Source organism: Pholcus phalangioides, unplaced genomic scaffold (genome assembly GCF_987345545.1).
Source record: "Pholcus phalangioides strain wild (caught in Gottingen) unplaced genomic scaffold, Ppha-v1.0 ptg000008l_1, whole genome shotgun sequence".
NCBI classification, from domain to species: domain Eukaryota; kingdom Metazoa; phylum Arthropoda; class Arachnida; order Araneae; family Pholcidae; genus Pholcus; species Pholcus phalangioides.
In genome coordinates, this window is record NW_028301601.1 from 44,602,132 (window position 1) to 44,623,762 (window position 21,631).

A 21,631-nucleotide genomic window follows, 5' to 3' on the forward strand; every position below is an offset into this window, starting at 1 on the left:
AATGATACTTCTAAGTAATGTTGTGACCACTCCCCCCCCCCCGCATCCCAAGAAATTCCTGTGTCTGCCACGGACCCCAGAAATATTAGTGTATGTCATCGACCCCCACACATTTTAAGCAGCATAAACTACAGGTATCTATCAGCGGGACTATCTGCGAATAATGAGTGACATCTTATCCAGTACTAGTAAATGTGATGCGATAGCGATGCGATCTACTGGACTGCAAAAGAACTAAAACAACGTTTCATACCTCTATTGAGAGCTGTCGTTACCAGTACAATTTTTTTTTGTCAAATCATAACTATATAACTACTGCCTGTCTACCGACGTTGTAGCTGTGCTTTTACGCGTTAATTTAATTAAAACTTTTCTTTTTAAGTATAATTTATTTATATCTTTTTTCAACTTGACATTAATTTATTTTATAATTTTACAATCGGCCCCCGGGCCTCGGGGTCCAAGCACCCTCATTTGGGAACTGTTGATATAGACTATTAATTTTCATTTCTGTCTTAGACGTGAGAAGGTGTGGAAAACTATCCTTCTGTTCAGTTTTTTTTTCTACCCACCGGTTCGCAAAAATCGTTTCCTCTCATTTCCGTCTGTCTGTGAAGTTGTTCTTTCATTTCACGGGTCCGTAAGTATAAAAAAGAAGAAAAAACTGATCTACACAGGGTAGCTTATCGCACTGGAACACTTGCTGCCATCTATAAAAAATAAAGAAAATTTCGCTCTGTAGCCGGTTGTCTGCCGCAAAATATCTTGTTGCCCGTTAGTTTGAACTATAACCTGAAATTCAACGGCTAACATTACAATACAACAACCAGTTTTGTGGCGCATAACATTTACGCTGGTTAGCAGCATGAAAATGCAAAAGACAATGAACAACATATGGTGTAACACTATATATTGTTCATTTTGATGTTGCACACTGGTGATAAATGAACACTTCTTTTATTCCTACAATTATATCAGATAGTTTTGTTTTCATTCGATAGATGGCAGCAGTCCCAGCGCAACGCTTTTCTCTTCTTGCATACAATAATGTTACACTGAAACCACTGCTGCCATCTACAAGAAATAAAAAAAAATGTACATAGCGAAACATCCTGTTGCTTATTAGTTTCGAGTTCATATCTTTTCATATTGACGCAACAAAAAATATTAGGCCTTTAGCTGAAATTCTTCTGCAAACTTGAAAACATACCGAATATGTTCGTGCATAAGCCCGTTCGTGTGTAAGCCGACCCCCCAATTAGAAACCAGGTATAAGCCGATCCTAAAAAATAGACATATTTTGGCGGAAAAAATGTATACTATAGTATTTCTAAGATGTGTAATTTTTTATTTTATACACACAATGAAAAATTATAAAAAAATCTTCCAAATACTTTTCTCTTCCTCCTCCAAATTTTACTCGCTCTCCACTTTACGAAATAGCATTAAAGTTTTTCCCTATCGTATCAATGGCTACAGCATAGGCAAAAAGGCAGTGTTCTACAAAATGTTCAGTCTGCTGGCCGAATATAAGAGATGGCTACCGTTCGCGAGCCACAAACTGTTGTAATTATCATGCTATGTGGATTGATACTTTTTATCGAAACCCCTTTGATGTGGGAACGTCTTAATGCAGGGGCTAACTTGGGCAATGCCCTTGGGCCTCGAGGGGCCTTAGATGATCTTGCATAGCAAATACCATAAATTGTGTCCAACTTGTAGGGGTGTCAGTGTATTGCTAGGCCATGCCCCCCCCACATGATGCTTAAACGTGGCTTTAAACCCACTTTGAAGGACAGAATTAATGCACTTCGCTATGGGGAGGGAGGGGGAGTGATAAAGCTCTGGCTGAAATTTTCCTCCCCAAAAACTGACCCGTGTAAAAGCCAGCACTCCCTATTTATGAAAGATTTTCTGAACAAAAAAAATCGGCTTATATACGAGTATATACGGTAGGTAGTAACCGGCATTATAGCATTTACACCGGTGGGCCGGACAAAAATGAACAATTTATGATATCATACTACATTTTGTTCTCTCGTTTTCATTCTACACACACCAGTTTTATAAACCAACAATCAATTTTACTCCCAGATTTATAACCGATAGTTCTGTTTTTAATTGATAAATGGCAGCGGAGAAAGAGAAACCGTCCCAGCACAATGCTGTTTTTTAAACGTGTTATTATAGGAGTATAAATATGGAATATGATAAATCAGAAAGGTAATAAATTTTCCTGTCAAAATTTCTATTTTTTCGCTGGTTTACAAATTAAATTATTGAATCGAATTGTTCGCGCTTCATTTCAGTGGCCGTCAAGTATTAAAAGGTTGGAAAACACCTGTGTACATCATTTTTTCACTACATAACCTATATGTGCGAGTATTTTTCAGTACCCATCTCTGAATTGTTCCTGCAGCTGCTTAATTAACACCTCGGAAGACAATGTGCAAACATGCTCATTTCTCGATGGTCACGGGGTTTTTCAGTTTTTTTTCCCACTTTTATTTTTTTCTCCCTCACCTCGTGAAAAGTGATCTTCGCTCCCACACAAGATTCATCACAGTAATAAAAAAAAAGGTAGGCCTATAATAAGAATCATAATAATAAAAAAATACAAAGGTACACGTCATGATACGAGCATGTGTTCGGTGCGTAAAGGACACACACACATACGCACATAAGAACACGGCGTATCAACATCATCACTAGGCTCTGCTGTAAGAAGATATTCGAGGGTGTACTGGTGAGGAATAATGTCTCCAAAAGAAACACGTGATCTACCGCAGCCAACAGTTTTTGGTGACAACATTCAAATTCCCGTTAATGATGGTGAGAAATGTTTCAAATAATTGTTTTGTTTTTCATTTTCTGTTTTGTTTCTTTTTTCATAATGAGTAGAATTATATTTTAGGAAAGAGTAGTAATAATTTCTGAAGTAATGCTGAGAGACGATTCGATTTCTGCAGTGGTTCCCAAAGTGTGAGTCGTGACCCCCCCAAGGGGTAGTGTGAATGATCCGGAGGGGAGGGGGTCGTGAGAAATTATCCACAATCAAAATGTTCGAATAAGAAATTTATTTCTTATTTTTCGCAAACCAAGTAGGACTATGTCAAAAAAATGCCTTAACTAAGATGAACGGCTACTTACCATACATGTGTTATATAATGACATTTTGTCAAATTCTACATGCACAGTAACCAAAAGATCAAGATAATATTTATACGGGGGAGATTCACAGAACCGATTTTTAAATGTTTTATATATTTTTAAAAATTAAAAACACATAATGACGAGTGTTATGTGAATGTAAAGGGAAAATGTTTATATTTTAGATAAGCTAGTAGTAGTTGTTGGTGCGCTTCTGTAGTGGTGCCAATTGGTAGCGCTTTCTTCCTTCTCGGTTCATAACGTAATGTGCCTTTTTATTAGAATCTCGAGTAATAACATAGCATAACGTGCTTTTTAGCTTCTCGAGTAATAATCCCTAACGTAACGTGCTTTTGTAACGCACCAATCACTACTACTATAATGCTAGTGTGTCATTCATGAAGCTTAGAGAACGTTTTTATTTTAATAACTATACAACCCCTTATAACATAAATGACACATTTGAGTACTACACGTTATTTGGATACTTTTTCTAACTGGAAGTATGTTTCTAGGAGCAACGGTTTGTCAGTAAAATGTCGTACTTGCTGGTAGCTATGCGCCCTGAAAAAGTAGTATAATATGTAGGGAATACTTACTTACTTACCGGAACGGTGACCCAGTCCTTATTCCGACGAATTTCTAACCGATAGGTCACCGCGATGGTTCAAACATTTTTTGTTTCGATTTACTCGAAACAAAAAGAGCAGGGAGAGGGGCAGAAAGTACCAAGAGATTATGTGATAGGGGAAAAAGTATCGATAATATCACATGTACAGTTTAAAACAAGGCTGCAGAAAAAAAAGTGCATAGCTTTCAAAATTGGGTATGCATGAAATTACGCCTGCCACTACTGGATAGGGAGTGAAAATGCATGACATACAGAATATGAAAACTGTGTTAAGAAAAGATGTAATTGTGTACTAGCGGAAGAGATACGAAATTAGTGGCTAGGAGTGTACACATACTAGTCCGTTGCATTCCAAATGTCTTACGATACACAAAAGGGTTTCAGAAAAGTAAGAATACAGAAATGGCCATCTTAGAGCTGTGCAATTATTTAAATACCGGGTTCAACTGCAATAAATTTTCTATAACGATATTTCTGGATTTAAAAAGAGCCTTTGACTACGTAGATTTAGAGATACTCACAGGAAAATTGTCAACAGCTGGTATACGTGGAAACATATTGAGCTGGTTTAAATCATACTATTCTAATAGGAAACAATCAGTTAAAATAGGTGAAGAAATGAGTACATTCATAGAAGTAAAAAAAGGTGTCCCCCAGGGATCTGTGCTTGGCCCGATATTGTTTCTCATTTACATAAATGATGTATTCAAACTCAACATAAATGGTAAATTAATCTCATTCGCAGACGATACAGTACTGTATGTTGAAGACACTGAAATTACAAATTTAATAAAAAAAGTTGAAGAGGACCTATTTAAAATCAGTAACTGGCTCAAGAAAAATAAACTAAAACTAAACATACAGAAAACTAAATACATATGCTTAAAAACGAGAAACATAAATAGTTTGGCAAATTTAAGTATAAAAATTCATGATCATTGTCCGTGTCAACATATATTACAATGTAACTGTCAAGAAATTGAAAGAGTACATGAATACAACTACCTAGGAATAATAATACAAGATGATTTAAAATGGAAATTACAGTGTGAAAAAATAATAAAAAAATTAAGAATATATGCGGCAATTCTTTATAGACTAAGAGACACAATAGACAATAACTTTCTAAAAGATTTATTTTATGCTTGGATATATTCAGCTGTAACATATGGAATCACTGCTTGGGGAGGTGCATATCAAATAGATATGCAAAAACTAGATAATATATATAACAAGATAAGATCCCAAATAACAAGCACCACAATAAACACCAACAAAACAGAATGCCATAAGCTAACTATAAGACAAAACTATGTTTATAGACTAATAAAATTTTCATTCTTAAACAATAATTGGTTAGAAATGAAACAAAATAGAACGTCATCTAGATTAAATAACATATATAAAGTGCCAAAAACAAATAAAACGTTATTTCAAAAGAGTTATAGATACACCGCTCCAAAAATAATGAATCTATACCATACAATCAATCATACAAATAATTACATAAGATCTAATAACAATATATTCCCGTTTTCTATGAATACCAGTCTAGAATCTATATTACAACAATAATACAACCACATGAAACAATCCATCTGTATGTAAAATTTCTTTGTAACATAAATACAAAAAAAAAAACAAAAAAAAAACTGTATATTGAATTATAAACCGACCTAAACCATAATAGGCTGTTGCTAAGAAAAATAATCTACGGAGAAACCCTGTAGACCTACTGGAAGGACAGGCATGTCCCTTGAGGTCAAAAGTGTATGTTTAATGTGTTTCTGTAAATGCTTGTATATATGTTTGTATGTTATTAAAAAAAAAAAAAAATTTTTACATAATAATAGGTGAATAAACAATGGAGTTACAAACTTGGAACGAATATGTAATACGCAAACAGCTATATAGGGGAAGCATTACGCACTTCTCTCCTAGTCCGTGGGTAATTATACACTCAAATACAAATACAACGCTACAACAGGCAAATTGCCCAACGAGGTGACTGACTTAAGAACATCATGGATCCCCGAGCCATTTTTGGAGGCCCTACCTACTACACCACACATGAAACCCCCCACCCGCGGCCTATGGGTTGAGAGCATGTATGCATCAAAGTCTCTCCATAGACCAACGGTTAAGGAACCCCCTCCAACCCCCGATGTATTTGGAGGTTGACCTTTCACAGAGTTTACTTGCGATTAGATTTTTAGAAAACAAATCGCGTTGTTTCTATATCTTGAAGAAATACGTCTTCTTTATAGCATACTTTTACGGCGTATTCATTATTCGAATACGGACTGTATAGCTGTTCAGATATAAACGCAGAGATAAGGGGAATAGATGGGTTGATAGGTTGCGAAACTTTATTGCTCTTTAAAATTACGAGACCGTGTTTCGGACTTGCGAAAACGGATGGAAAGGAAAGGTTGCGGAATCCCAGACTGTCATAGTGGGACAGACACGTGTGCGGGCACCTTCCAGCGAGAGATTGTGGCTCGGAATTTTTTAGTTTGATGTCATTATTATTATAAGCATAATTCTGACATATATTCTGATCCGTTTATGAGAAAATAAAGGAGGTCGAAGAGACATTTTATGGCTTCCTCGTGAAGCGTGTCTCCGTCTATATCACTGGGAATTACGAATTTATAAGACAAATTATTATCAAAAAATAAATACATAAAAATAATAACCACAAATGTGCTAAACAAATAAGAAAGTCAAACAATATACAGCAAATTATTTCCTCTTTCCTTTATGAGAATACTTGGCTTTCCCCCCACCCTCAAATCAGGAGTGAGAAAAAATGATAATTGCAGAAAAATTGGGATAAAAACGTTTTGTTTGCAAAATTCAACTATCAGTGCACAATTAGTAGAAATAATTTGCAGAGAAATAATGGAAATGAAATATTTTTGATGCACACGCGGGGTGTTTTCAAAACAAATCTTCTGGTAGATGCGGCTTATACGCCGGATAGATGTTGAAAAAATGTATCAGGCCGCTCTTGGGGGGGGGGGGAGGAAAGTATTCTGAGGCTGCCCATAAGCACCAGAAACTGGGGACTTGGGCTATTCTACCCCCCACCCTGAATAATTAACCGATTTTCAATGCAACACACCCTTCCTCTTATTGCTTACGAGATTGAGTCCCGTATATACGGGACGACTGACAACTTTCAGTCCCCACCTCCAATGTTTTATTCACGCCGAAGCCTCTAAGCCACCCTCCCACAAATTCACGATTATATAATGAAACACATCCCCTTTGCGAAAGTCACTGAATATCGTATATACAGAGCATTTTGCAACCCCAAGGCCCCCATTTGTGTTTTCTTTCCCTTACTGTTAGGTGTGCTTACTGAGTGAATTAAACAGGAATTCTCGAACTTTTATACATTCTCGGTACCATTGGGAATGGAATCAGAATACTAAATACCTAGAGGCACTTGGTAATGACTGTAAAATGACTACAAATTGAAATTTAATCATCAACATTCACATAGGAGATAAAACTACCAATTATTAAAATTTCGTTATCGGTTACGAAACTGCTTCCCGAATTTTAATAATTTAGAATTATAATATATATAATTGATCTTAGCTGCTACATTTACTCCACTGATCTGGAATCAACATCACTGGAGGATTTCTTGACCCATGCTCAAAGCCTGATTTACGGAAGCAGTTCATGATCATCCGTTATACGAAAGTGTTCTCCAAATTTTACTTATCATTCGATATATCGATTGGAACTAATAACACTCATAGAAAACTGAAATACTGAACACGACGGATCTCGCGTGGTGTCTGATCATCGGAGATAGTCGCATGTCCTATTGGACGGGACGAGGTAATGCAACAGAGCTTATCATTCTAATGCTACCAAGGAAATGTGCTTTCTACAATACCGATTTTTCCTATTTCCGAAACTTTCCATACTTTTAGTGACGGGCGCACAGTAGCCCAGGTCGATAAGACACTCGCCTAAAGTACCAAAGAATGTAGAGAAGTGTCGCGAGTTCGATACCCGGGGTTCGCCCTCGTCAGAAAGGGATACAACTGAAACGACGACATATGACCACAGAAAAAGATTGCTACCGCAAGGAGTCCCACACCGAGGAGTTAGCGAACCAACCTCTCGGTGAGTATAAAAAAAAGCTGCCGTTCGGAATTGACAATAAATCGTATGCCCCGATCTAACATGCCCTCGTGTGCGGAAAATGACCGTGGTGCGATAAAAATGATCAACTGAACTTTTAGTGACGATAAAGAGATTCAGGTTTTGAATGTTGCACCTTGATTCATAGGTTGAATAACATAATTGGTATTAAGGGGCAATCGGCGTTGTCGATGCATTAAAGCTGAACAGAGTTAAAATGGGCATTAACATATTGTTCCGGACAATTTCCACTAGACTTCGAGATTGCAAAAACAAGAAGCGGTTCGACGGACAAACACAGATTTATTTACAGAACAGCAATTTACACGTATTTACAGGCTAATCAGAGACCTAACAACTTTCTCGCAAAGTTCAATCACAACTAACTTTTCATCCAGTCTCTCTAATCTGGAATCTCCCATCTTGCGATCGCCTCACTATTTATAGCTCTAGTCGAAAACTTCGAGAAAAAGAATATTCCACAAATTTCTATTTCATAGTACGAGGTTTGTGGCACCACCGTCTGGAGGGGCTGAACCCTCTGGAATGTTCTTTGCCAACCCTCCGCCGGTTCTCTGCCAATCGCACTTCTTTGGCTAAAACCTTTTTAGCGCTAAACCGAAACCGGTATCAACTGCTGTTGCCAACGGATTTCGATATTTTTGAGAGCCATCGAACAAATCGCGCCATCTATCATCGTAACAATATCAAAGAAAAAGTAGAGTAGAGAGAATAACAGAATTTTTTCAAACTTTTATTTGTCTTTAGAGAATTCTTTTTAACAACTTGGTCGAGAAAAGCAAAAAGTCTGACTCGTAGAATTTTTCCAAACTAAATGTGATTATTTTGGAAAAAAAATCAAGATTTTTCCCCTCCAACTTCGAATTATCCAAAACATTCCAAGGAAAAAACAATTCAAATTAAACGAGAAACTTTAACATTAAATTGATCATTTTTGTCGCACCACTGTCATTTTCAGCCCATAAGGGATAATTAGACCGGGACCTACAATTTATTGCCAATTCCAAACGGCAGCCTTTTTTTTTCATACTCACCGAGAGGTTGGTGTGCTAATCGGCTCGATATGGGACTCCTTGCGGTAGCAATCTTTTTCTGTGACCATGTTCCCAGAAAGTTTCTGACAAGGACAAACCGGGCATCGAACTCGCGACACCTCTAAACATCCTTTAGTACTTTAAGCGAGTATCTTATCGACCTGGGCTACCGCACCCAACATTAACTACGTAGATAGAAAACTCAAGGGGAGTTTGTAAGAGTTCGAATTGTATCCAAAATTCGAATTAACCAAGTTCGAATTAGCCAAGTTCTACTGTATCTCGCTGCAACGAAAGAACTATAAAAACAATAACAATAATAATGAATCTTTGCGATTGTGTTGATCATTATTTTCATTTTATTTGGCGTAGCACAAACTTTCTCAGTAGATGAAGCCGTTGACGAAGTGGGTTTCGGTCCGTTCCAATACAGGCTTTTATTTCTTGCTGGACTTGCTTGGGTGAGTTACACATAATGCTTTTTTCTATAAGATTTCCTTTTTAAATACAAGTAATGCCGCTTTAAATAATGTCTTATTGGATCTCAGGTAATAATGTGAAATGGGTCGAATTTTTTTTTCGTTTCGTAGGCAGCAGATTCTTTCGAAATAATTATACTGTCGATAATCGGACAAATACTTTCTTGCGAATGGGAAATAAAAAGATGGCAAAATGCAATGCTCACGACGGTAAGTTTTCGAATGCACTCCATATTTTTTAATTTCCATTTTCCAACAGCTGTCGTCCTCAAGTTTGTTCAGGCAGGGCAACTAGATGCTTGGTCAGCAGGGGAAGCACGCATTTTGGCGCCTCTCATAATGTTGAAGGAGAGGTTAAAGAGTGAAATTTGAGCCTCCTCTAGTCCGGCGCCCGAGGCACCAGACCCTTCGTCACCCCCCTAGTTGCGCAGCAGCTGTAACGGGCAGCATGTTTACAATTAGTGAAATTATTTCCACAATTGTTCCGCACCGGGATGGAGGGACATTGTTTCCGCAGTTGTCCGTCCAGAAATGTTTTCATTCTTTTGTGTGCTCTTATGTGTTTTACTCATTTCAATTTCTTGACAGGGTGTTTTCTGTGGAATGATATTTGGATGTCCCTTTTTTGGAATAATAGCTGACAAGTACGGAAGAAAAAAGGTACGTCTTTTTTCTCATTCAGATGTTACAACATCAACACCATTCGCGTCTTTTGTTTCAACGCAGGGCTATCTTAACGCAAGGGCCATGCCCGGGGGCCTCATGAGAATGGGATCTGATTGAAAATTTCGAGAGCGATCGTACAAATTGGTAGGCCGGCATTTCTAGCCAGTTTCTCAGAAAAATCTCTTCGCCTGGGAGCCCATGATACTCCGATAGCATGACATGGAAGATGGCCCTGTTTCAACCAATAGGAGATTTAAAATTCATGCATTTTTCACTTCATCTTTTTACCTACAAAAACGTTCAACCCTTTTATTGTCAAAATAACAAACACACGAATTAGATAAGTTTTATAATTTTCAGGCAAGAGGATAATTTATTGTTTATAAGTTTATAGCCGACGTTTTTTCCTGAATCACTCACCAAAAGGTTGCTCAGTGATTTGGTATGTTAATTGAACGCCTTACCGACCCGGCCTACCGTATCCTTTAAACTTAGTGTAATTCTTTAAATGTCAGTGTGTACGTATTTCTGAGAATGATATTCCGTAATTAGCTCATTTTAAGAAGCATTACTTTGCAAGGTGTGTAAAAATTAAAGTTGGCGTTACCTGATTCTGTCTACAGGCTTAACTACTTAACAGAAAATTATGAAACTTTAGAAACGTCTTAAGAGTGCTTTACGTACAGGCTTTCGTCAACAAATTTGGACACTGTGTAGCTGAAGTAGCAGAGATAAATCTCAAAAAGTGGTATTATTGTTAACATAAATGAAAGGGAAAAAGATGGAGAGGAACAGGTTTTCTGTCCAGACACCCTTCCAGTCGCCTTTTCCCTATGTATTTACTACAATTTCTTTTACCTGTCGAAACGTAGTGAAGAAGAAAATATAAAAAGTAATTACTGAGGTAAAAATCGTTTATATATGAATGAAGAGTCTTGAGAGAAGGGAGTGAGAGAGAGTGCTTCCATATATACTGGGACTGGATATCTCGTACCTGTACGTTACGGGGGTTATGAAGGGATGAGGGAGAATATATGAATTCCCTTTAACGCTTCACGTACAGGATTTTCGTAACAAATTATAATCTATATTTGAAGTACGGATGAAAAATCTTAAAAAAACTGATTTCTTTTTCTTTGTTCACGTGTTAGAAATATAAGGCAAAAAAAAGGAGTGCCCCAGATTTCTCTTTCGCCCCCTCACCCTTTCTTTCTCACCTTTCCCTATGTGTTCTCTTTCTTATACAGAAAGATACACTATATGTGGGGAAAAAAAATTACTGAACACACACGAGTATAGAAAAAACGGGGGAGGGGAAAAAATATATTATGTGAACTTCCGTTCCCATAAAGTCACAGTAAAGCTTCGCGATGATGACAAAAAGAGGTAAAAAAAACAGAGAGAGAGAGAGAGATAGAGCCGGAATGATTTTCTTTCATTAGCGTTTGGACGAAATATCTCGTCCCTGATCGGTAAAGGGTTGTGTTCCTTTGAAGAGGGTAGATCGAAAATCTCCATAGCTTTTGGTACGCAATCACCGTGTTCATAAATAGAAATGATTCTGCCGAAGGTAACCTGACATGAGTGATTGGACACAAGTTTGCAAAAAAATAGCGTATATGCTAAAATTTACTCCCTTTATTATGTTAATTGTGAGAACTGATTTTCTTTTGCATTCACTTTCTTTTCCATTAATTGATATTAAGACGTTTCTAAGGTTTCATAGATTTCTGGTGTCTTTCATAGTTTAGGCTGTCGACAGCTCAGAACACGCCAACTTTTACTGTTGACACGCTGAAACGAGAGAAGTAACTTGAAGATCTTTTCTAGCAGTAAAGCTCTTTATAGTTTTGGATTATACAAGTGACTCTAATATGATTTTTTTTTCTTTTCCCACATACACAGTCTCTGATAATATCACTAAGCATAATGTTCATTTTTGGTTCACTCAGCGCAGCATCTCCATCGTACTCATGGATGTTGGGTTTCCGCACCGTAACAGGTTTCTCCTTGGGAGGCGTAGCGCAAGTGTGAGTATTAAAAATTTATTACTATCTGTCTAGCAACGTGATGGCGGTAAATAATCCTCGAATGTGTCTGTATAACACACAGACATTCACAATAAGACGATTGTGCCAAAAAAAAAAATTCTTATGACGAAATAGAGAAAAAACAACAGGAAACATCACCCACAGATGCTATCACTCTTCATTCCATTCATAGAGGTCTATTAGAATTTTCCTTCGAAAAAATTGCCGTTACCTTGTAGGAAACATCCTGTACATTTTCGGAGGTTTCATTGGGAGGGGGGGGGGATCATGACGCACATTTAAATATTGTAGATATATTTTTTATTACAGGCCTATTCTCTTTAAACGTGTCTTACCGCAAGAGTAATGCTTGCCGAAACTGCACCGATCAGATACCGTCTCGATCGGGATGCGAAAAGGATCCCTTATCTTCATCCACACACACACATTTCCTGGCTCTCAATAACCAAAGTACAATTAATTGATAAAATCAAATATTCATAGGCTCTCCTAGCCGTTCCTGAGCAAGCCGCAAAGCGTTAAATTCACCCTGATCAACACCCGCGTAAACCTCAAAGCGTTAAAGCTACCCTGAGTGAGCTTAGAGAATGTTTACTCCGAACTAACCCCTGCCGAAAATTCGCCAATACTTGAATACGGGACACCGCAACAGCAACCCCGACCAAAATCAAAGGAACGGAGGACCCGGACACTCGATCCCCACCCCCCACCCATCCACCTAGATCGGGAAAGTCCATCGCTCCCCGGAAACTTCTTTAAGGATTAGTCCCACGAGAGTGGGCTAGGGGGTCCTTGGTAAGATAATTAAAGTTAATAAAAGTCTAAAGATAATAAAAGTCTTTGTTGGACATAAACAGCAAAACCCACAGCCGGCGTGAAGTAATCCGTACTTGTCCGGTCATTCACAAAGGAAGACGTTCGTTCCGCTGCCTTTGTATTGAAAACCATAAAAATTATTGCTTCCCCGAGACCCGAGACGACCGCGGGCCCTGACAGACTTCTATTGTCTTTAATTATCTTACCAAGGGTGCCCTAGCCCACTCTCGTGGGACTGAGGCTTTACCGTTTTATGGCACCAACGTAAACTGCACAGAGCGTTTTAACTGCACTGACTGACACCTGAGTAAGCAGCAAAGCGTAAAAACTTCCCTGATTGGTCGGTAGGTCCGTACTGGTGCGGAACTTCCAATTTGTGAAATGAAAATGATTAAAACCTAAATAATTCCGTAAAAGAAAAAAAAAATTTCGATAAATAAAATTTTTTAAATAAATAATTTTCTTTTTTTTAGCCTCACTGTTTGCTGTGAATATGTATCAGTTAGTATTAGAGGCAAAATGGGATTTTATCTGTGCGTAAGTATTTTTATGTATACTAATAAAATGATAATTAAAAACACAAAAATAATATTCCGAAATATCGTTATTTAACAAAATTTATCACAAATTTAACTAATACAAATACAACGCCACAACAGGCAAAATGCCCAACGAGGCATTTTGTATACCAACTTGTATACCAAGCAACTTTTGCATACCAAGCATTTTGTATATGGCCCAACGAGGATACTGTATAAAGTATCGTTATTTCTACCAACCCGTTTGCATCTGCTAAAATTCGCTATTTGTCCGGTATCACCACGGAAACGGGTATTTACGTATTCTACGAGCTCACAATTTAGCGGGTGCATCACCCGTGATTCATTTGCATCGTGAAGTGAACTCTTAACTGGATTCCGGGTGCAAATGTGTGTGGGCTAATAGTTCTTTCTCCGCATAATATAGGAAAATTGTATACACACGGTAACTAAACGAGCGGATAGAAATATAGTCGAATTCCGTTATAACGAACTTCGAGAAACCGGAGAATTCACTTCGTTGTAACGGAATTACAGGTTTTCGCATTGTTCTTATGTAAACTTAATTTGGAGGATCAGAAAAGTGTTCGTTAAAACGAGATTTTCGCTATAACGGTATTCGTTACAACGGGATTCGGCTGTAGTTATGCATCGCTGGGATATCACACATAACGTTAGTGTTATGCTTGCATCGCTGGTATCACACACACATCACTAGTGTCACGCGTGCATAACTGTTACTGCCAATCATGCATATATTGGTGTTACGCACTCATCACTGCTCGGTGACGTCATGGATCGGTGTTATGCATGCATCGCTGCTCGCTAGTATCACACATTCATCGTTGGTGTCACGCTAGTATAATAATATCGCTAGAATATCGTTGGTGTCACGTTTGCAAATCTATTATTGCTGGTGGCACACATGAACATTTAATGTTCTGCATGTATCACTTCAACACTGATGTCTGACTTTGATATGAGAAGGCCCTGGGAAGAGCAATTATATGGGGACCTTGTAACCAGGCTCAAAGATGTTTTGGATCAGTCAATTAATATATGGTGTTTGAATTTTTAGGGCTGCCAAAATCGTGGGGTCCTGGGCAAATGCCCCACTTGCCCACGTGGAAACCTGCCATGTTTCGTACACTATTTCTTTGAAAGTCTGCCACTGCAAAAAAACAGTGGAACATTGGGGAATTATGATTATATATCCTTAATTCAACATTTATCATTGCAATATCTATGTTATGTTATATATCGAATACAAATTTTATTTTATTCAATAACATGTGCACGGGAAAATGAATTTTAAATTTCTAAATGTCTTTTATAGTATTTCTGGTCTCTAGGCACCGTAGGAGTTATATTGGTGGCTTGGATCGTGATGGAAAATACAAATAACTGGAGGTTACTGCTAGCTGTCACGGCTGTACCTGCGCTCACCATATTGGTGGCGATGAAGGCAAGACTTATAGTTTTAGTAAAAAAACACTAAAATTTTGCTCTAAATTCGCTCTAATTTTGAATGCTAAATGGCCCAAAGTAGTTTTGGACTCGTGTTGGAACTAAAGTTCACATGAGCTTGTGTGTCACGTGGTCATGATGTGCATTTATTTTTTGCAGTGGTTTCCCGAGAGTCCGAGATACAATATGGTCAGCAATAAACTCGAGGAAGCCGAAAAACTCATAATGCAAATGGCGAGTATGAACGGGAAGCAACTTCCGCCGGGTAAGCTGAATCCTGCCGTCAACTGCGAGAAACGCGGCAGGATCCGAGACCTGTTCCGGAAGGACTATCGGAAATCGACGCTATTGCTCGGTTACATGTGGTGGGTAATATAATGAAATCCATTGTAATTTCCCCCCCCCCCCACCTCCGAAGGTGGCTGTGTCGAAAACGTGCTTTCTGTGGAACCAAAAACTGGATTCAGACCTACCTTGAAGAGTCACGCCGAACCAAATAAAAACCAATGTGGTGGATTGACGCAGCACGGCAAGCACAAACGAGCTGATTTGTTTAACCTCTTAATGATCAGGGACGAAATATCTCGTCCCAATGCAAAAGGAAGAAATTCATTCTGGTTTTTTTACTTCTTTTCTCTCGCGGAGCTTCATTATAACCCTCTATGAATGCAAATTGTTTTTTTCCCTCCCCATTTCTCTTATATTCTTGTTCAGTGATTATCCCCACTATAATGTATATTTAGCTACTATATAATACGCTCAGCCTCTTTTCCTCCCCCTCCCGTATGTGTTCCCTTTCTTCCTCTTACATCTTTTATATATACAGTCAAATTCCGTTGTAGCTCCCTCCCCCCCCGATTTAGCGCCAACCCCTCTTAGTGCCACAATTTTTCAGTGAACAAATCTCCTATATATAGGGATTCCACACGTTAATTTGTGATTCGATATAACGTCAAACTCGTTATATTGCCAGAAATCTGTGGGACAAATGGTGGCGTTATATCGGGGTTTGACTGTATATGTATGCAGTATATACAGGGTGCATAGCAAACGAGGTGTATGACATTTTACTGGCGAACCATTGATTCTAGAGGTATACTAGTAGCCAATTGGAAAAAGTTCCAAAATAACATGTGGGGCTCAGATATGTCATTCATATTTCAAAGGGTTGTGTTGTTATTAAAATAAAAAAAAGTAACTTTTTATACAGTCCCCGTGTTCCCAGTACAGTTTTCCGTAGTACCCAATTGTCCGGGGGAAATATGTTGTAAAAATTTTGTACTTTTTTTTTGTCGTAAAATAAAGTGTTCCAGACTCTACCACGAAGCTGGGCTAGAAGAGATCTCGGCAACGGGATATGTCCAGTGGTAAAGTTCTGGCGTTCGTTCATTCATTCAGTCCCCGTGTTCCCCCAAAACCCAGTTAAAATGTTGTTGCCCTGTCTCTGCTGATGCCAACAGACAAAATCCATGTTTGCAAGTGCAATATTCACTGAGGTATTCGAATTCGTAAAATGGAGGAAAGTTGGGAAAGAACAACGTTAAATGCGGAAAAACAAAAATTACTCGCATTTTTTTTAACGTTGTTTTTCCCCCACCTAACCTCCATTTTTCGAATTCGAATTTCTCAGTGAATATTGCGCTTGGAAACATGGAAATTTCTTTGTTGGCATCAGGGGAAAGACAGGGCAACAGCTTTCTAATTTGGTCTCGGGCCAAACAGGGACTGTATATACAGTCAATTTTTTTGTTTTAACAACTATGCAATTCCTTGCAACATGAATGACATATCTGAGCACCACACGTTATTTGGAAACTTTGCCTCTAGGATCAACGGTTTACCAGTAAAATGCCGTATTCCCTGTTTGCTATGCACCCTGTGTATATATATATATATACTAGGGGGGCTCTGCCCCCCTGCCGCCTTTGGCGGCCAACCCCCCCCCCCCCCCCACTTCTCTCCCGGACATATCTTGTTTATTTCGTCCCACTTCATCAGCGTGCTATGGAAAAGGGGAAAGGGACGTGTGAAAGCACCAGCCTACTGAAGAAGCGAATTTTAATGAAAATAATAATAAAGCAACAAAAAACAAATGAGATTCATCAAGTATCCCCAGAAAACTTCCCCATGGGGGTCCCCAGATTCAATTCGCTGAATTTCAGTGGGGCCCCACACTGGATATATCTTGGGCTACCGATGTGTTGCAAATTTTACAATGTTAAACCACAAAAATCAATGAGATACATTCAGGGGCACCGAATTACAACCTGCCAACATTTCCATGAAGCCCTGACCTGCAAGCTTGTCGGACACCCCCCTGTGAGAATTTTTCATTTTTATCAATTTTACAACGAATAAAATCCAGGGCCCCACATCCAGTAGCGGGGACACAATACGCAGATTTTTAGTGGGGCCCCAGACTGGCTATATCTCGGGTTTCGGCTGTGGCAAATTCTACAACAGAAAAGAATGAGATTCATCCAGGGCCCCCAAAATCAAACCTGTAAACATGGGGCCCCCGACATGGAAGCTTGTCGGTCATCCCCCGGTGCGAGTGCCATGAAAAATTTTCATTTGTATTCGTTTTACCAACGAATAAAATCCAGGGCCCCCAACCAATTACCCGGGACACCAATTCGCATACTTTTGGTGGGGCCCCAGACTGGCTTTATCTCGGGCTTCGGCTGTTGCAAATTCTACAACAGAAAAGAATGAGATTCATCCAGGGCCCCCAAAATGAAACCTGTAAACATAGGGCCCCCGACTTGGAAGCTTGTCGGTCATCCCCCGGAGCGAGTGCCATGAAAAATTTTCATTTGTATTCGTTTTACCAACGAATAAAATCCAGGGCCCCCGAAATGAAACCTGTAAACATAGGGCCCCCGACTTGGAAGCTTGTCGGTCATCCCCCGGAGCGAGTGCCATGAAAAATTTTCATTTGTATTCGTTTTACCAACGAATAAAATCCAGGGCCCCCAAAATGAAACCTGTAAACATGGGCCCCCGACTTGGAAGCTTGTCGGTCATCCCCCGGAGCGAGTGCCATGAAAAATTTTCATTTGTATTCGTTTTACCAACGAATAAAATCCAGGGCCCCCGAAATGAAACCTGTAAACATAGGGCCCCCGACTTGGAAGCTTGTCGGTCATCCCCCGGAGCGAGTGCCATGAAAAATTTTCATTTGTATTCGTTTTACCAACGAATAAAATCCAGGGCCCCCGAAATGAAACCTGTAAACATAGGGCCCCCGACTTGGAAGCTTGTCGGTCATCCCCCGGAGCGAGTGCCATGAAAAATTTTCATTTGTATTCGTTTTACCAACGAATAAAATCCAGGGCCCCCAAAATGAAACCTGTAAACATGGGCCCCCGACTTGGAAGCTTGTCGGTCATCCCCCGGAGCGAGTGCCATGAAAAATTTTCATTTGTATTCGTTTTACCAACGAATAAAATCCAGGGCCCCCAACCAATTACCCGGGACACCAATTCGCATACTTTTGGTGGGGCCCCAGACTGGATATATCTTTTGCTTCCGCTATCGAAATTTTTCAACGTTAAAGCAGCAAGAAAACAATGAGATCCATCAAGGGCCCTGGAAATGAAAACTTTTTACTTATACGTGAAATCTTCCCCGGGTACCCCGACCCTGTGTTGGGAGCACTGCTGTTGTGTGTGTATATTATACATATATATACCTCTCGGCATGGACCTCCCCCCCCCCCACAAAGGAAGGGCTGACAGGGGCCACAACGATTCTTATCACTTTTTGATTTTTCACACTATAAATTAATCACAGAGGGGCCCCTGAAAAGCTGGTTTGGGGGCTCGAAATCTAAATTCCAGCCTAAGGGCTCTGCTGTAGGATGTAGGAGCCTCTTGGTATATGCACATAACATGGTCCCGATATGTGAATATCGACCCAATATCGATATATGATATCATATCGATATATGAATGTGAATATCGACCCAATATCGATATATGATATCATATCGGTATATGAATGTGAATATCGATATATGAATGTGAATATCGATATATGAATCGAACCGACTTCCGTAACAGACTTCCGTCACTTGGTTGCTTAGCAACAGGCCCTTTTCGAGCTTGTTTGTGATTTTATATTATAGAAGAATAGATATATATATATAAGAGGAGAGAAAAAGAACATGTACGGGAGGGGGGGGGCGGTGGGAAGAGGCTGATATATATGAAACTTTAAATACAGATCATCCAAATTCGTTACCAAAGTCTGTACATGAAGGGGTAAATGTGCTGACACTGAGTGTGAATCTTATTCGTCTTTTAGCGTGATGTACAACGTCGTATACTTCGGAGAGTCAGAATCGCCAATGCTAATGCTGAGACTCTCCTCCACTCTACCGGTTTTTCGTTTTGTACCGCTGGCGCTGCATAGTTCGTCTGAACCAAAGCTGTATAAAAGATAATATCTTATAAGCAGAGTAAAATCTCTAACAAGAGCTTTAATCTGGACCCTTCTGAAACCGAACCCCCCCCCCCCCCCCCCGTACGTAGATGCATATAAATACACGAAACTTCCGTACATATTTCAAAATTAAAAAATGGATTGTTTTATATTTTTCCTCAGCACCGCATCTGCCCTCTGTTATTACAGCATAGCCCTTATGACTCCGATCATCATACAGAAAAGGAGTATACACGCAAGTACGTTGTGATGTGTTCTTTGTATACTTGATACTTCACGTGTTAAAAAAGCACATTTTCTTTTATGAGATTCCCCCGAATGGGTATCGAAGCCCGTAACTTCATTTCGTTATGTTAAAATGAATTGTATTTCTTTTATCTTACACAGTAGCCAGCAGCAATCAGACGTCGATGTCATATTTCGAAGATTTCCTCGAAACTCAGCCCTGCGATAAACTTACCCGGAGTAATTACATCGATTTGCTGTGGACGAGCGCTGCGGAGTTCCCGGGTAAATGCATAATATTTTTCTGGTTTTTCTTCTTTTCAACCTTCGTTAAAATATCCGTACGAAATCTGCCGTTTTGATCAAGGAAATCAAGGTTCTTAAAGTGTGCGTCGCGGCTCCCAGGGGATGTCGCCATCCCGTGTCAGGGGCGTCGCGACGAGCTGTCGATAAAATTGAAGTGGTTCTTTATTATTTAGACTTATTGTGGGCAGCCACGAATGAACGTTGATCGAGGTAAGGGAGCCGCAGGTAGCATAGATTTGAGAACCACTGGTCTAGGGCATTTTTCATATTTTTGGCACTCTCTTATGCCCTCCTGAAAGTAGCTGCCGCAGAAAGTAGTGCAAAACATTTTCATTACTGTGTAATATTTAAAAAAATTACTAAAGAGAATTTCATGTACTTTGTGCTGCCACCTTCTTCCATATTTTGATGTGAAGATGGTAAATACCAGAATTTTCATGCTATGTAAACACCGTGTTGAATGTCTGCCTGCTTACTGCGGGATACTTTTTTAAATTGAAGACCGGCTAGCATTTGCGCCTCCAAGTTGGAAAACCAACTTCAGCCGACCACTACAGTGCCACCTACTGGTTTCGGGATCATCACGATGAGAGTTCACACGACCGCACAACGTCCTTCATTCGGCAGTATAGGATAGCACAAGAACTCCTCCATAAGTTCAAATCGGAGGGAACGGCTGAGAGCTGGGGACTTCGGATTTGCTGGCTTTTGATGACAGGGGGGAGGGTTCGAATGATGCTTACGTCATCAAAAACCCTGTATAAAAATATGAAATAATCTTAATGGTATCTTTACTGAGTGTGCCAAAAACGAGAAAATCTTTCGCTATTTGTGGGAACCTGAACAAATATTGCCCCTATTGATAAGTCCTCTGTAGAGCCACTTCAGTGATCTCTAAATGTTCCGCGGATCCTTCAAGTGATCTGGGTCACTTAAGTGCTCTGGAAATGTGTTGCGGACCACTTCAGTGCTCTAGGAATATGCCACGGGCCGTTCGTAGGCTCCTGAGACTTTTTAACGGGCAGATCGGCTCTCATTCACTAATCGAATTCGGGATCCACGAAAAACTAACTTCAGCCGACCACCACTGTGGCATCGGCCGCTTAAGTGCTCTAGATCTGGACCGCGCGTCAGTTAAGGGATCTCTAAATGTTCCACACCACGGACCTCTTAAGTATTCTGGAACTGTGCCGCGGGTCACTCAAGTGATCAGTAAATGTGCCACAGGTCTACTTGAGTGACCTGTCAATGTGGCACAGGCCTACTTGAGACTTGAGTGACCTGTCAATGTGGCACAGGCCTACTTGAGACTTGAGTGACCTGTCAATGTGGCACAGGCCTACTTGAAACTTGAGTGACCTGTCAATGTGCCACAGGCCTACTTGAGACTTGAATGACCTATCAATGTGCCACAGGCCTACTTGAGTGACCTGTAAATGTGGCACAGTCTTACTTGAGTGATCTGTAAATGTGCTACTTAGTTTATTTTTACAAAATTACGTTTGAGATTGCTGGTCACATCAGATAACCCCCGAGGGCTGCCGCATTTGGCCCGCGAGTCACGAGTTCAGCATATATGGCTTATAGGGTGGGTCGTAATGAATTTCTTGAAGATACATTTTTGGTTCTTAGA

At 39.6% G+C, this 21,631-nt stretch overlaps 1 protein-coding gene across 1 annotated transcript in view; it reads left to right on the forward strand.

The window, feature by feature from the left end:
• Window positions 1-2,662: 2,662 nt before the first annotated feature.
• LOC149084358 (synaptic vesicle 2-related protein-like) overlaps window positions 2,663-21,631 on the forward strand; it is a 43,279-nt gene continuing 24,310 nt past the window's right edge. Inside the window, exons 1-10 of the mRNA XM_089234738.1 lie at window positions 2,663-2,832; window positions 9,376-9,464; window positions 9,594-9,692; window positions 10,071-10,142; window positions 12,054-12,178; window positions 13,489-13,552; window positions 14,891-15,019; window positions 15,181-15,386; window positions 19,630-19,706; window positions 19,855-19,977. Coding sequence (XP_089090864.1) covers window positions 2,757-2,832; window positions 9,376-9,464; window positions 9,594-9,692; window positions 10,071-10,142; window positions 12,054-12,178; window positions 13,489-13,552; window positions 14,891-15,019; window positions 15,181-15,386; window positions 19,630-19,706; window positions 19,855-19,977 — 1,060 coding nt within the window. The 5' untranslated portion in view covers window positions 2,663-2,756. The remainder of the gene's footprint in view (window positions 2,833-9,375; window positions 9,465-9,593; window positions 9,693-10,070; window positions 10,143-12,053; window positions 12,179-13,488; window positions 13,553-14,890; window positions 15,020-15,180; window positions 15,387-19,629; window positions 19,707-19,854; window positions 19,978-21,631) is intronic.